General features: G+C 36.2%; 1 protein-coding gene across 1 annotated transcript in view; it reads left to right on the plus strand.

Annotated features, from left to right (window-relative positions):
• The window catches only part of fndc1 (fibronectin type III domain containing 1), a 46326-nt gene extending 31683 nt beyond the window's left edge, over positions 1 to 14643 (plus strand). Inside the window, exons 12-19 of the mRNA XM_037685162.1 lie at positions 1770 to 1809; positions 1918 to 2154; positions 6682 to 6790; positions 10916 to 10995; positions 11161 to 11190; positions 12133 to 12294; positions 12379 to 12501; positions 14528 to 14643. Of these exons, the coding sequence (XP_037541090.1) occupies positions 1770 to 1809; positions 1918 to 2154; positions 6682 to 6790; positions 10916 to 10995; positions 11161 to 11190; positions 12133 to 12294; positions 12379 to 12501; positions 14528 to 14643 (897 nt within the window). The remainder of the gene's footprint in view (positions 1 to 1769; positions 1810 to 1917; positions 2155 to 6681; positions 6791 to 10915; positions 10996 to 11160; positions 11191 to 12132; positions 12295 to 12378; positions 12502 to 14527) is intronic.
• The last annotated feature ends 778 nt before the right edge of the window (positions 14644 to 15421 follow it).

The raw sequence follows: 15421 nt of genomic DNA on the forward strand, positions 1-15421 counted from the left end.
GATAGATAGATAGATAGATAGATAGATAGATAGATAGATAGATAGATAGATAGATAGATAGATAGATAGATAGATAGATAGATAGATAGATAGATAGATAGATAGATAGATAGATAGATAGATAGATAGATAGATAGATAGATAGATAGATAGATAGATAGATAGATAGATAGATAGATAGAATACAGCTTTAATGAACAAGTTAGGGAAACCTGGTGGTGGCTTCCCAGTTTGCTTTGTGCCTTTGCCATGAAACACGCACAATCTGAGAAAGTGAGATGTCTATTTTTTTCCCTAAATGAAGAAACAAGTGTGCTTACAAAATGTGCCGTATACTTTAAAGAAAAAAATTATAATAGAAAATCAATTAGCAACTTATTGCATTTGTTATGTAGGAAGCAATGCATGAGTTCAGGTCACCAAACAGTACATCCGACTTTTTGGAATTCTCTTCCACATGTAGCCATACGTTTTCATTGAGCACAGCATTAAGAAGATGCGAAATGATTGCACTTAATTTAAATAAATACAAACAAAGGTGTGAGCTTTGTTTGAAACTTCCTGGAATGTGTAAGCAGTGCAGCAAAAACGTTAGCCTTGAAACTGATCAGGGAAACTGCGTTCACAAAAGTATATAAGACTAGCATTTGCTTTGGAAGTTTGGACAGACCAAAGGATGAGCTGAAATGACAGTAAATATTGGAAAGAGATTTGCCAGAGACACCAGGAATGTTCATAGGAAAACAAAGATCCATGTTCTGTTTATAGATTATTTCTGCAGCCACAGCCTTCCAAAAGAACTCGATACTTTTGGTTTGATGTAATCTATTCCAGAAGTAAGCGTATAGTTCCCAACCCAGGAGCTTTGGTTTCCGTTATGGATGATAGATCTCTGTTGAGTGGGAACAGTAAGTTCCTATGTAAACAATAAATTGGAACATTTTTTTTTGACAAACAACTCATCTTCCAATGCTTAAAACATTTTTCAATGCATTCTCTATAGAGCATGATTGTTTCTTTAATAAGGAACTGGTCTCTGCACAGATAATTAAACTATTATTTGACACAAATGGACATTTTCCCTTCAACAGTTGTGGTTTCTGTGTTTATTCAATATACAAATGTATTCATCTTGCCAGAATCCAACTGCAGTCTGTGTTTCTTTAACTAACAAAATCCCTTGCAGATTCACAAAAGCAATTGTGCAACAGTTTTCATCGGATGTGTAACTAAATTGACTTGGACATGTGAAATTACTTGATTGAAGTATATTTAAAATGATAATAAAGCTACTGCTTCAGAGCCATTTGAATATCATAAAATATTGTGCACATTCAGGTTATTCAGAGTTAAGATTTATGTCTCTGAGTACAGATGAGCCGACAGAGATGTGAGCTTCTTCTGCATACAGTTGTTGAATAATGGCCCTATTTTTCTTTTACAGACGGACTGAATGCATCTTGTCACAATCGTTTTATTTTGCCTTTTGGTAGAAACCCATTAAATGTAGAAATTTAAATGCTTAAATATTAGTGACAATGTACGTTTCCGATCCAAACGCAATAATGCAGTGATAGAAATAATTTAAATATATTTTGATAAACAACTGCATTACCATATGAAAGCTATTATTCTCCTGTAAGTCAAAAATGGAAATCATAAAAGTTAATGGTGCTGATCTCAGCACAGGGAGATGAGTCTGTTGGCTCCAAAGGGAAACTTCCTTTCCCCTCTTTTTAGTCTATATTTATACTTTTGGCCTTCTTCAGGTCGGTCATTGCCAAGCTAGAAATGTTATGAGCTGGAAAAGTAGAAACCCTTCAAGTTTTCTTGTTTGGACTTAGATCAATAACGTAGTCGTATTTCATTTTTAATCTCACAAAACTATAACATGACTAACTGCTTCCCTGCCTTCAGCTCCTTATGTGAACTACATCCAGAAAGATCCAGGCGCGCCCTGCTCCCTAACCGAGGCTCTGGACTACCTTCAAGTTGACATCCTGGAAGACGTGATAAAGAAGGACAACATGGCAGTCAATCAGAAACAATCTCCAAAACACAAGCCTCAGAACCTCACAGTGGTGGCCATGGAAGGCTGCCACTCTTTTATCATCCTGGATTGGGCCCGACCCCTGAAAGGTGACATGGTGTCAGGTAAGAAAGGCTGTTTTCAACTACAGAAATGGCATTTCCTGCAAACATGGAGTGTGAATGCTTATTGCAGAAGAACTTGCTGAAAAACAGTTGAACCTAGCTAAAATGTAGAAATTATCTGAAAAAAAAGCAGAAATTAGAAAAAAATACCTGAAAAGTAGCTAAAAATTCAGAAAGAAGCTTAAATTACTAGAAAGAAATGGGGAGAGCATATTTTTTGCTGAATTAGGCTGAAAAAAGTTGAAAGGAGTGCAAAAATGTGGAATTAGCTGAAAAGGCTAAAATTATCATAAAACAGCTAAATAGTAGCTGACATAACTTAAAACTAGCTAACAAGCTGAAAGGAGCATAACAAGCTGAAATTACCATAAAGAAGTTAATTAGGTTGAAAGTAGCAGACATTACCACAAAAATAGAATTTATCTGAAAACAGCTGAAATTAGCTAAAAATGATAAAAGTGTAGCTGAAATGGTAGAACAAGCTTAAGTTAGCAGAAGAAAGCAGAAAAAAACACGTTTGCCCAATTAGGCTGAAAGAAGCAGAATTGAGCACAAAGAAGTGGAAATTATCTGAAAAAAGCTGAAATTAGCAACAACAAACACAGCTAAAAATTAGCTAAAAAGGCAGAAAGAAGCTTAAATTACCAGAAGGAAGAGGAAACCACATTTTTGCTGAATTAGGCTGAAAAAAGTTGAAACGAGTGCAAAAAATGTTGAATTGGCTGGAAAAAGTTCAAATTAGCATAAAACAGCTAAAATAGTAGTTTGAGGAAGCTGAAATAGCAAAAACAATCTGAAACTTGCAAAAATAAGTTATAAAAAGCACAAAATGTTCAAGTTAGCAGAAAGAATCAGAAAGGAACACAAAACAGCTGAAAAAAGAGCTGAAAGTAGCTGAAAAACAGTTTAAATTTGCACAAGGAAGCTGAAAGAAGCTGAACCAGAACAAAACGTGAAAGGAGCAGTAAAAGGTTGTAAACAGATCTGAAGATTTAAAGGATGTAAAATGAGCTCAATTCATTTTCTATGGGAAAAAAATGGCAGAAAAGGCTAAATAAAAAAAATAAAAAATAAAAAAAGTTGCACCAATACCAAGAACCATAGCAGGATTGTCCTGAATGAGCTGAATGTTTTGATTTATGATTTGTTGAAATAGCACAAAAATTGTGGAACGAGAAGAATGCAGAAAATTGTACGGAAGAAAAATGGATCACAATAGTGTGGATGCTTCATAAACATTCACACTATTAGTTGGAAGAAAAATCGAAGGTATCAGTAACTCATGAGTGTGAAAACAACATGGATAAAATTACATCTAACGTGAACCAACAGTAACATTACCAAACTAAAAAAAAAATAATTTGCTTGTATTTCCTGTTGAGTCCTGTTGGAGTCATTTCAGCACTGCCACATTAAAACAGCTTAACGCTTCCTGGTGTCCTTTTGTTGTTGATTCATAATGTGGGTGTATACTGTTGTTTTCTGTGACCATATTCATAAAGTTTATGAAACAACGGCAACACTCTTGCAGGACTCAACCTTATTTGGCTGTCTTCTTCTGCTGGAAAATAAATAGATTTTTTTTTAAAGTACTAGAAAGCCAGCACGTTGAGAATATTGTCTAATGAACAGAATAGAGAGGACATCTAACAAACATTTGAGGAAAATCTGAGATGAAATATTATTAAAATGATTTATACAAGTAATCATCTTAAAAAAACAAAGTACTACATCTCTAGAGTCAAGATCTGAGTATTTTGTTGATAGTTTTTTGGGTTTAGTTTTGTTGTAGTTTCCTCTGCTTGCCTCTGTCATTATTCACTCGTCATCAGTCAGCTCCCTGCTCCTCCATCAGACTGCTCGCTCTCACCTGCTCCCAGTCAGCATTAAACTCAGGTGTCTTCACTTCCTCAACAATCCTCACCTAACTGGCATTCTTGCACATAAAACATAATTTTTAAACAAACAGAAAAAAAACATTTGACACTTTGCTATTCAACTTGACTGTATCGCTGTGTAGTTTTCATTCTGTTACAACAGAAGCCAAAGAAAGTTTTATACAAATAAAAAATAAAATACCTCAGTTTCAGCAGTTTCTCATTTTTTGTGGTTTAGCAGGTTTGTTTAACATCCTACCAGTATCCCCTTTGGACCCACATTTTAAGAACTCACTCCAGAAGTTTATTGTGAAAGGAGAAGTCCTTTCTGAACCCGTGGAAAAGAGTTGCTTTGCTCCCACTGTTTCACATGGAAAATTGAAAACTGTCTGACCCAGAAACGGACATGTGGAAAATAGGTAACAAAGAAGAGACTGACGAAAACAGCCTACTGTATGAGGCCCTGTGGGCTGTCAGGAGGCAGCACTCTGGCCAAACAAAGAAGAAGTGTGTTGGTTTTTCACAAAATAACCCAAAGCTTATAGGGTCCTACTGTGGACAGCGTCATCCTCTGATGCATAAAACAGATGATGGGTTGTTGCTGGTGTTTTCATCATCTGTCTCATTCAAGATCCTCTCCCTTTATAAAATATTTTAGACCACTCTATTATACTTTATCACCTGCTTTTTCATTGGTTTCAGTTTAATGACTCAGTTCTGATTATCTTTGACAAGTTTTTGTGAAAAATACCCCAAACAATGTATTTTTGTGTACACAATACCAGATTTAGCTTTTTTTTATACCATAATTATTTTACTACCATTTGCTATTAAAGCACACCATTGGGGTGTCCAATCCTGTCCTCAAGTGCCACCATCCTGCATATTTGACTTGTTTCTCTGTCCCAACACATCTGATTGAATGGTTCAATTACCTCTTCATGGTCTGCAGACACCTTTTAATCACCCGTTCATTTAAATCAGGTGGGTTGGAGCAGATACATCTTTAATGGAGGAGGTATTAAAATATGTGGATGGGAAAGTGGTGTGGAGACTTCAATGCACATAGCACTTTTTGGGGAAAATGTAATGAAAGATATAATTTTTTTTAGAACCACAAAATTAAAAAAAGAGAACATAAACAAGATTAACAACAAAAAAGGTTGAATCATGTCATCTGGACTTCGTTTTTTTGTTAAAAAGAAACGTTTCGCCCCTCATCCAAGAGGCTTCGTCAGTCTGAGGCCTAGCCATCTGGTATTACCCAGAAGCCACCCTGACTCTTGTGTTTCAAGCCTGCCTCAGATACCCCTGAAGTCTGGCCTTTTCACTAATGGTTTCAAAAACACAAAGTTTGTTTTCTCAGTCATTCAGGTATATAACAACAAAAAAGGTTGAATCATGTCATCTGGACTTCGTTCTAAACAAGATTGCAGACGCATAGCCATTGTGATCCACACTCCACACCAGTAGGTGGCGGTAATGCACACCTTCCGTTCATTAAACACCATTAGGAAGAAGAAGAAGATACACCTTTAAACCATGCACAATAGTGGCCTTCAAGGACCAGGAGCGGACATCCCTGAGCCAGAGCCTGATACAAACATTTCATACAATAAAACATTCTTTCAAAAAAGAAGTGAAGTGTGCACTTTTCTCACATGTCTCAACGCATTACATTTTAATTGACTGGAACTGAATCTATCTACATATAAAAAATACTTTCATTTATTGTAGAAAAAATAAATAAATGTTTGTCTGACAAACCCATCTACACAGGGTCATACATAAAACACCCAAAGACAAAATGTTTTAGTTGTTGAGGTGTTTGCACAGCCATGCCTTGTGATTTGTGGCTCACAGCCTTTTTAACAAGTATATAAATACAGCTGTCAGTCCATGGGTTAACACCTGAAACCAACTTCTGGTTCCATTCAGTGTGATGCAAGCAGAGATTTTCCTTCAAGGTCTTTGGTAAAATCATTCACTGAATATTAGGGGTGTTGCTTTTGGCTCAAAGGGCCAACTTTCAGCCAAACATCCGATACATTTGTGTTCAAAGCAGAGAAAGGTATTTTGTTCAGAGCACCCGGGCAGATGGCAAATCTTTATGAAACTTGCAGTTTAACTCCGCACAATAAAGAAGGAATGAAAATCCAAACAAAGAAAAAAAAAAAACAAGCTCGTGTTTCGCCTGTGCACAGTGAGCAGCCAGTTGTGTTGGTGCAGATCCAGGAAAAACAGAAAAAAACCCTCAAACGTCTAATAGAAATGGTTGATAGTTTGATGTGCGGAAGAGCTGGTCCCCATAGTTTTCAAGGGAATGACGGAGGGCCACATGACCTCAGGGTCTTCTCTCTGGAATTTGAAGATTTGTCTGCGTGGCTGAAGCAAAGAGGAAACCAGAAAGAGAAAATAGAGCAGGTTGGGGAATAATCAACGAGAACTGTCGTTTATTTAAAAGAACCTATTGGAGACCGCCTGGCATTTTACAAAACACTGAAATTTTCAAAACATTTTTGTTCTTAGCAGATATGCTGTTTATTGAATGGTTTGATATTAACTGTGAATATCTAGCTAAACCTGTTCAATTGTTTCATTTTGCTTTAACATAATTTCTTACAAACTATTTTGCATTACTTCCATAAAGGCTACATGGTTCACAGCGCTTCATATGACGACGTCCTCAACAATAGATGGGCTGCCAGAGCCTCTGATGGGACACATTTAGCTGTGGAGAACCTAAAGCCCAACTCCAGGTAACATAAAAACTGTGTTTATATACAATATGCGTGTACATCCAAGTAATTAAAAGTATGTTTTATTCCTTTTTTTTTTAACAGATTAAACTTGAACATTCATGACTTGTACAAGAGAATTTAGTTCTGTCAAGTGTTGTTTCTTTTCAAAATAAGGAAGAATGTCAAACAAGGGTGAAATGGTTGTGAGCAGCTGGATGCCTTAAAGTTGAGACAAGCTTCCTCAGAGAGAAGTAAATTGGATAATTAAATAAATGGAGTCAGTCAAAGTAACATATTTGATTGTGATGTGACATGTTGTAAACCTCTGTTGAGGATTTAGAAAATTCAGTCGAACGTAAACAGGCCACATCTGACACTTATTCACATATACAACGATCTCTGGCTGTTTCTGTTATTAGAGTTTCCAGAACCATGTCTTACAAGAAACGGGTCAGGGGTTTTCATAGTTTTCAAAATACACTAATGGGAAAATACCACCAAAAGAAGTGCTGCTGGAGCCTGTAATGTGCTTTATTCATCTGTGCTTTTAGGCTTTTCCACTTACCGTACTTGCCGCCGTACACGTCGCACCACCGTATAAGTTGAATCAGTCCAAAAATGTCTAATAAAGTGGAAAAAAAAACAAATACGTAGCTTTGCCGTATACGTTGCATCTATTATGCGTTACCACTGACCACCCAGAAACGTGGGCCGGTGTTGTGCCAAAAATCGATTGTCTGCCAAATGGCGGCCATGGAAGCGTGCACGGGAGGACTTGAACAAGAATTTAACAAGATTAACACTTAAAAACAATTATTTGTTTGCTTGAAATTCTAGCAAAAGTGTGTCTCAGTTCAACTTTTCCTTAATAAATGCACTTTAATGGTCAAATCTGTTGCATTTCACCTGGGCGGCGAAATGCAGCTGATTTGACGTTTGCTCCAGGAATTCTGGAGCGAGACAAAGGTGGTGTTATGGCAAGCCAAGTGCCTCACTAATAGCCACTTTTACCTATTAATGAGACACTTGGCTTGCCATATTAGTTGAGCGCCCTCTAGCGGCTGAAAATAGTACTGTTCAATATTTTCCAGGTCAAAATGAATGAAATTGGCAGATCTCAGCCAAAAATTGGGTTATAAATATGGGGGGAAACCATAAATAAGTCATTTTGCTGTATAAGTTACATGGCATGCTAATTTATGCAAAAAGGTGCGACTTAAACAGCGAAAAGTATGGTAAATATTGTTAGAGCATGTAGGCTAACTGTAAAATAGCAATATCACTAAATAACAACACACCAGATCTGTCTGTCTGCCTGTAGTTCATCTTGTATGTTAGCTACTAGCTAGTAATGACCAACTACACAGCTAACTAGTTAGCTAGCTAACTAACCCTTGCAAATCAGTATGTAAACAGCAAATGTAACATGCTGCAGCAGCTCACTACCGTAAAAAGATAAAAATAAAAAGGAAACTGGCATTGTGCATGAGCAGAATTAAAAAAAAAATATATAAAAATTATTTTAATTTAAAAAATGTAATTATTGAAAGGAAAAACAAAACTAAGTAATGGTTTAAGTTTTGACTGAAAACCAGGCTTCATTTTTGGTTAGCGGATTTGACGGATCAGATGAGCTGAAGGGGTTTTACAACACTCTAATTTTTTATTTTTTATATTGTCAAAAAATAATTTTTGGCATACCAAAGCGGGGAAAAGTTTTCTTTTCCCAAAACAAAATGAAGCCACCACATTCCTAGGCCCCAGGCTGCCTTGCGGGAATTATGGACACGACTTCCGGCGCGGACCAGAACCGCTGTTTGTTTATGTGTGAACAATACGAGCCAATGTAGTTTTCTGAGCATTGTGGATTTGATTTAAACATGTACGAACACCACCTGTCAGAGCTCAAACAGGACAAAATAACCATACTGCTGCCTGCTAGAGGAGGAGTGGGAGGACGACCTGAAGAAGTAGCTGTTGATTACATCTACGAGCATATTTAGCTACTTCATTGACTCAGTTGCTTCTGAGGGGGCAGGGATAAACAACCTGAAAAGATCTGAGATGTGTTACACAATAATAAGGTCGGTCCTGTTTTCTTAAAAGAGGTGAGACACAATTTTATTTACCTTAAAGCAAACAGAGCCCAGCCAAAGCCTTAAAGTCCTCCATCACTGAGCTTGGGTTAATTGCAGAGAAAATAGTAGTACAGAAGACAAACAAATAATGCTGTGCCCTTCATACACTTGAAATCGTACCTGATATTCTCATTACACAGTTTTCAATCCTTCTGAGGATCCGGCGTCTCTTCTCCAGTGGTTTATCGTAGCTCAGCCACAAAGTAGGATGCAGGTTTTCCTCTGTCCACCGTTTGTCAACAAAGAGAACTGAGCACACCTCCAGCGTTTTGGGTGGTCTCTTCAAGTTCAGATTTTTCAGCCACATTCTTCTTAATTCCTCATTTGTAGGTAGATGATGGAAACTATACCACTTTTCACAGGAACACTTTTTTTTTTGTTTTGGGTCTGTGTTCAAATAACTGTTGTTGTTGTAGCCACTGGTTTAGTTTAGTCTGGTTGTTCGTGCAGCTGCGAACACAACAGGTACCTGAACTCCACGAGGCTATTTTAGTCAACTTTATGGTTGTTAAATAAATGTAAACAAAACAAAAATAGTGTTTTATCTGTTAAGCTGAATGCAAGTTACTTTCAAATAAACCGTTGTCGGTGCTCCTACCATAGTTAACCAATGGTTACTGCTACTTCCTGTGTCTGACAGGAAGTGGTACCATAATCATTTATATTGAGCTCCCATGAATAAGGTGGATATATTGTCAATAAAAAAAAAAAAAAGAAATAATGGCACAAGTTATCAAATTATTTATTTTATTTTATCTGTGTGTGTGTGGGGGGGGGCACCCACAGCTCACCAGTTGGTTAGTTAACTAAATAAGCTGCTTACTCACAAGATAATTAACTATTGAGGTAACTCATGAGCTAACTAACTTGTGATTTAGCTTACTATCTAACTACATATGTGACATGCTAACTAGCTGTCTAACTAACAAACTCTTAATTTGTATATTTTTTAAAGAAATATACAACCACCTATCTTGTTACATTTTTTACTGTCACTTTGAGGTTTTTATCTCCTATGGCTGATCTATATTTGATACTTGGATCAGAATTGTCTTATAATTTGACCTTAAAACATGTTGAGAGTTCATAATTATTTTATCATTCTGAGCCGAGCTCTAATAAACTAAAGTTTAAAATGGCTCAAATGTCTATATTCATAGTTCTGAACTGTTTTTACACTTTGGCTCACATTTACTGACTCCACTTTCTTCCTTTAACCTCTTCTTGCATGACATCATCGCTCTGCAGCTGCGTTGCTTGCTCATTTCTCACTAAGTGAAATATTTTGATCAGTGTCGTCATGGCCGGAGTGATTGGATCCAGGCTTTATGGTTGCATGTGATGAAACATTTTCAGTAATAAGTGATGGATCGTGAGTTTAATGGACGTATGCGGCCTTGCAGAGTGAAATGGAAAAAAATCCTGTATGCTTATATATGTCATCTGCAGTGGAAACATCTTGCAAACTCTTGAAGGTATCAACAGTTATTTTCATTATGATAGGACTTTATAATTCTTCAAAGACAATTTGTGCTCACTGAAGGACTTTGTTTTGCTTTTTGGCAATAAAGCTGTATCATGCAGTAAAACTCTCAATCAGAAAATTCTCCTCTGAAAATGATCCCGTTTGCAACGGCCCATGTTTCCATCCACGTTCATTTTAACTCTGCCTTACTTTTTCCACTTTTTCTTTTTCACTGTCATCAATTTTCTCCTCTAATTTGTTATTTTTGCTCCTCTACGTGTGGTTTTTTTTTTTTTTGCTCTCAATCACTTATTTTCTCAACTCTTACATTCTCATACATCCTCAAACAAATAGCTGTTTTATAATGCAGCAAAAACTTGGATGGTAAACAACTCAAACCTGTTGAATCAGACTCACCAAAGCAGACCAAGCCATCTGCTCTGCTCATTATCTTTTCCAGTCATAATGACATTGGCAGAGTAACACTTGAACCAGTAAATCTCCCATTAAAGTCTTGGCTTGTGATCTGTTTTAATGTAGGTACTACTTCAAAGTGCAGGCCAAGAATGTGTTCGGTTTGGGACCATTCAGTGAAACACTCACCTATGAAACTGAGTCAGGTATGTCTGCAAATGTAAATGCTGAAAAGTCATTGGAAGTTAAAATCTGACTATCAGCTAATTCTATTAGGTATTATGTTGATCTTTAATGCCCACGATTAAGTAAAAGTTTCATAAATTAAATGTTGCCCTTTTATTCCTTAAAAGAAATATTTCTTTTTTCAGATGATCCATTTTTGATTGAAAGACCACCTGGTAAGTCTGTTCACATTTCTCATTTAACGTCAACCAGCAGCGCTGTGCACGTATATCCCAACAAATCTGCACTACGGTTTTAAAGAGGAAGCCATCATTCTTAAAACAAAAACATTTTAGGTCCAAACTTCAGATGGATTGTTGTTGGTCTTCTTTTTTTGTGAAAATTGTACAAGCAAAGCATTCAACCTACAAAGACAATACTTTAGATAAACTTGAAATTTGACATGATTATTTAAGGACAATGTTTATTTCATTAATTTGTTGGGGGAAAAAACAAAATTGGGAAGCAAAAATTATATATATATAAAAAAAAACATTTTAAGTATAAAAGCAATAAAAGCAGGTACACAATAATGACTTGGATGGATGTTGTAAAAGCATTTGTTTACACAGCAACATAATGCATTTGTGCAACAAAAAGGACATGTAAGGTTTTGGGTCTTTTCCTTACCTCCTATGGTTTTGACAAATCAACTTTTATGCTTGTAAATGGCCTGAAATATGCAAAGTACAAAGTCTGCATAAGAGTAAATAAGTAAAATGATACAGTTTCTTATTATCTTACATAACTTAACATATTAATTGACATAAAAGACACATTATTTTACATTACTAGTGTTTAGCGTACATCATAGATCTTTTAGCATATCGTTTAGTGTAGATCTTAGTGTATATCTTAGTGTATGTCTTAGTGTATATCTTAGTGTATATCTTAGTGTATATCCTAGTGTATGTCTTAGATCCTTATATACTGTTTCTTTTTATACTTAATATTTTTGCTGTTTTGGGGTGTAACTGGGACCCTGAGTACACAATTTCGTTCCACCTCATGTACCACATGTGATGTAAATGACAACGAAGAACCTTGATCATTTTACTGCTAAGTATGCAGGATGCCATACTCCTCTGCTTCTATTTTATTTTATTTTTTCTTGTCAGGTGGAGAACCAATCTGGATCCCTTTTACCTTCAAGTTCAACCCGGTCCACAGCAGCTGCAACGGCAGTCAGTACGTCAAGCGAACGTGGTACAGGAAGTTTGTCGGCGTGGTTCTGTGTAATTCTCTACGATATAAGATCTTCATGGGAGACGGCCTAAGAGGTGACCTGTCACATTAGGAAAATTAAAGAAATGGGCTTTTTAGAGGTAAACATTTCCAATCACATTCTCCTTCCTCTTCCACAGAACCTTTTTACAGTATAGGAGACACGCTTGGACAGGGAGGAGACCATTGCCAGTTTGTGGACTCCTACATGGATGGAAGAACAGGCCCAGTTGACTTCTCATATAATATCCCCTCAGCACAAGGTAAATAAGAAAATATGATACAAATACGAGACTTGTGCCTTGTATTGGAAGATGCAGCTTCATATCTTTATTCATTCTGCCTCAATAGTTCTAAGAAGGGCCAGCAGAACTGATTTTGTCCATGCAATGAAAATTAATCCAGAATATTGTTTTAATAACTAATTTTAAAAAGAAATTGAATTACGTTTAACTGTCTGGTTACTGTAATTCATCTTGTAGCATTTTGGTGCATATTGATTTTTTTTTTTAGATTCTTCAAATAGGCAACTAAATTAGTTTTTATGTAAAACAGTAGTCCCTTGTTTATCATGGGGGTTCCCAGCCCCCCTGCAATGAGTGAAAAACCACGATGTAGGGATAATAGTACAAGTAGTAGCAGTATTGACCCTTCCCACACTATTGCAATATTCTAAAATCTGAAATTGGCTAAAAACATCCTGAAGTGTAGCTGAAATGGAAGAACAGGCCTATGTTAGCAAAAGAAGCAGAAAAAAACGCATATTTGTTTAATTTGTTTTAAATAAGCGGACAATTTAGTAAATTAGCTAAAGAAAAGCTAAATTAGCCAGAAATAGCTGAAAAGTAGCTGAAACATAATGAAGCCTATTACCAGAAGAAACTGGAGAGCACACACCCAGTTAGGCTAGAAATGTGCACATAAAAGTGGAAATTCTCTGAAAAAAAAAAAAACCCAGAAATGTACAAAAAAATAAATTTAAAATAAACAAACAATGGATTGTTTATTTAAAATATTACAGTATTTAAATCTAAATTATTTATTTACACAGAATGAGGGAGATTGAGAGTTGGTGAGCGTGGCAGAGCGGAGATCATGACACGCTGCAGGAGGGAGCTTCTCCCTGCACTTGTGGGCTGCACACGGGTGCAGCAAGTGCTACATCATTTAAAAAAAACAATAAACAAACAATCCATGCCACTTGTGCAGCTCATCCATCAATCAGCCAATTGTGTGTCATGTCTAATCTTACTTTGAAAAACCGCGATAGAGCAAGTCCGCGAAAGTCAAACTGCGAAGTAGCGAGGGACTACTGTAGACCAAAATGTCCAAAGACAAATATTTTGATATTTCATCCAAGAAGTGCCCAAGATCCTAAATGTGATAGAACAACTTCCTAAAAATCTTTACCAGATACAAAATTACCAAAGTTACACATCGTTTCTAATAACAAACTCTTTGGTTTCCCTTTGTCTTTTCGGTGGAGTGACATGTTGAGTTTATGTGAATCAGGTTTTCAAATATCTGGTTTTAGCAGATTCAACATTATACAGAAGTTTTTGTGTCAAATTTTTATGCACATCTAGTGTTTGGTTTTTGTGATCGTTGCCCATGTTTACATTTTTTTTTTTCCACTGTGGTGCAATTAAAACACTTTTATTGTTTCAGAACATAGCACTGGCATTTTATTGCCTACATTCTAAAAAAACATTTGTTATCTAATTGTTCCATTTATTTTAAACATTTTAAAGGCTCCATATGAATATTTTAGTGCATTTGTTATCTTAATTCCATTTTCAACAGTACTGAATGGAAGCATAATAATGTTCACGTTTCATTACGTTTTTTTTTCTTCTGCAAAATGTACTCTTTTTGAATACTGTATTTTGCAGACTATAAGGCACACTTAAAATCCTTTAATTTTCTCAAAAATTGACACTGAGCCTTATAATCAGATGCACCTCATGTATTAATTCTGGATGTGCTTACTGACTTCGAACCGATTGTATGTGGTTATTTTGAATGAGTTGAATAAAGTTTGACTTATCTGACTCTTTTGTTTCTGTTGATGCACTTATAATCTGCATCTCCATCTGCTCCCTAAACATTCTCTTGAAAATGAGTTCTCGTGGCTCAATGAGACTACCTGTATAAATAAAGGCTAAATGAAAAAAAAATAAATGAAAAAAATAATCTGGTGCGCCTTGTAGTCTGAAAAATACGGTAATGCCTTTCCCCTTTCCATACACTAGCTGCATGTGTTAGTATATATATTTTTATGTGTTGCAGGATATTATCGGGCCTACAGACAGGAGCCGGTTACATTTGGAGTTATTGGCCGACGTACAGCCCATCATTTTGTAGGCTGGTATGAATGTGGTGTACCCATCCCTGGAAAATGGTAACTCGGGGGAAGATGAGACGTTGATGCTGGCTCTCACCTGTTGGTCTTTCCATTCAGAACAGACTTTAGCCTGCACGCTCAAAAAGACACCACTACAACTTTATTACAGAAAAAAAAGAGGACCTAGTACTTTACAAACAGCTAAATGTATATCATTACATTGCACTTTTTATATAAAGAATTCTGTATATGAGGGGGAAAACAGCTTTGCTTTTACTTAGCTTAACTCTTAAAGTGGCTTTTTCCAGAGACAGGTCCTTACGTTGTGTTATTTATCTCGTCAGTAACGGACACCCATTTGGTCTTTCCAGTCACATTGGACCAAAGCCCAAGCTGCAAGGCAAACTGTACAAATACGTGACTTTAAAGTGTGTATAGATCTGGTGTTGTTTCATTGTATTTCAACTTGTGATATTCATATTTCGAAATGTATTAGCTCTTGACAGCTATGACATCTTGTGTTTTAATATTATACTATTTTACTACATTTTTATATCCACCAGAGTTCAATCAACGTTATTGTGTACATTCTGTTTTTTTTATGTATACAAAAAAAGAATAAAAGGCCAAATATTTGCTCAGGAAATGTGAGAGATTCAATAAAGGTGCTACGAAAACAAAAGCAATCCAAATACATCAATCATATCATTTTTCTTTCTCTCTCTTTGCTGCCACATTCTTTTCTACACATAATCCAGATCTACTTTATCAGCTTGATGGAAAATCTGAGTAAGTCAGGAGTCATGAGGTCTGGAAGAGTCCGTTTGAACACAGTAAGT

The sequence above is a fragment of the Nematolebias whitei genome, chromosome 12 (genome assembly GCF_014905685.2).
Source record: "Nematolebias whitei isolate Nwh7 chromosome 12, NemWhi1, whole genome shotgun sequence".
NCBI classification, from domain to species: Eukaryota; Metazoa; Chordata; class Actinopteri; order Cyprinodontiformes; family Rivulidae; genus Nematolebias; species Nematolebias whitei.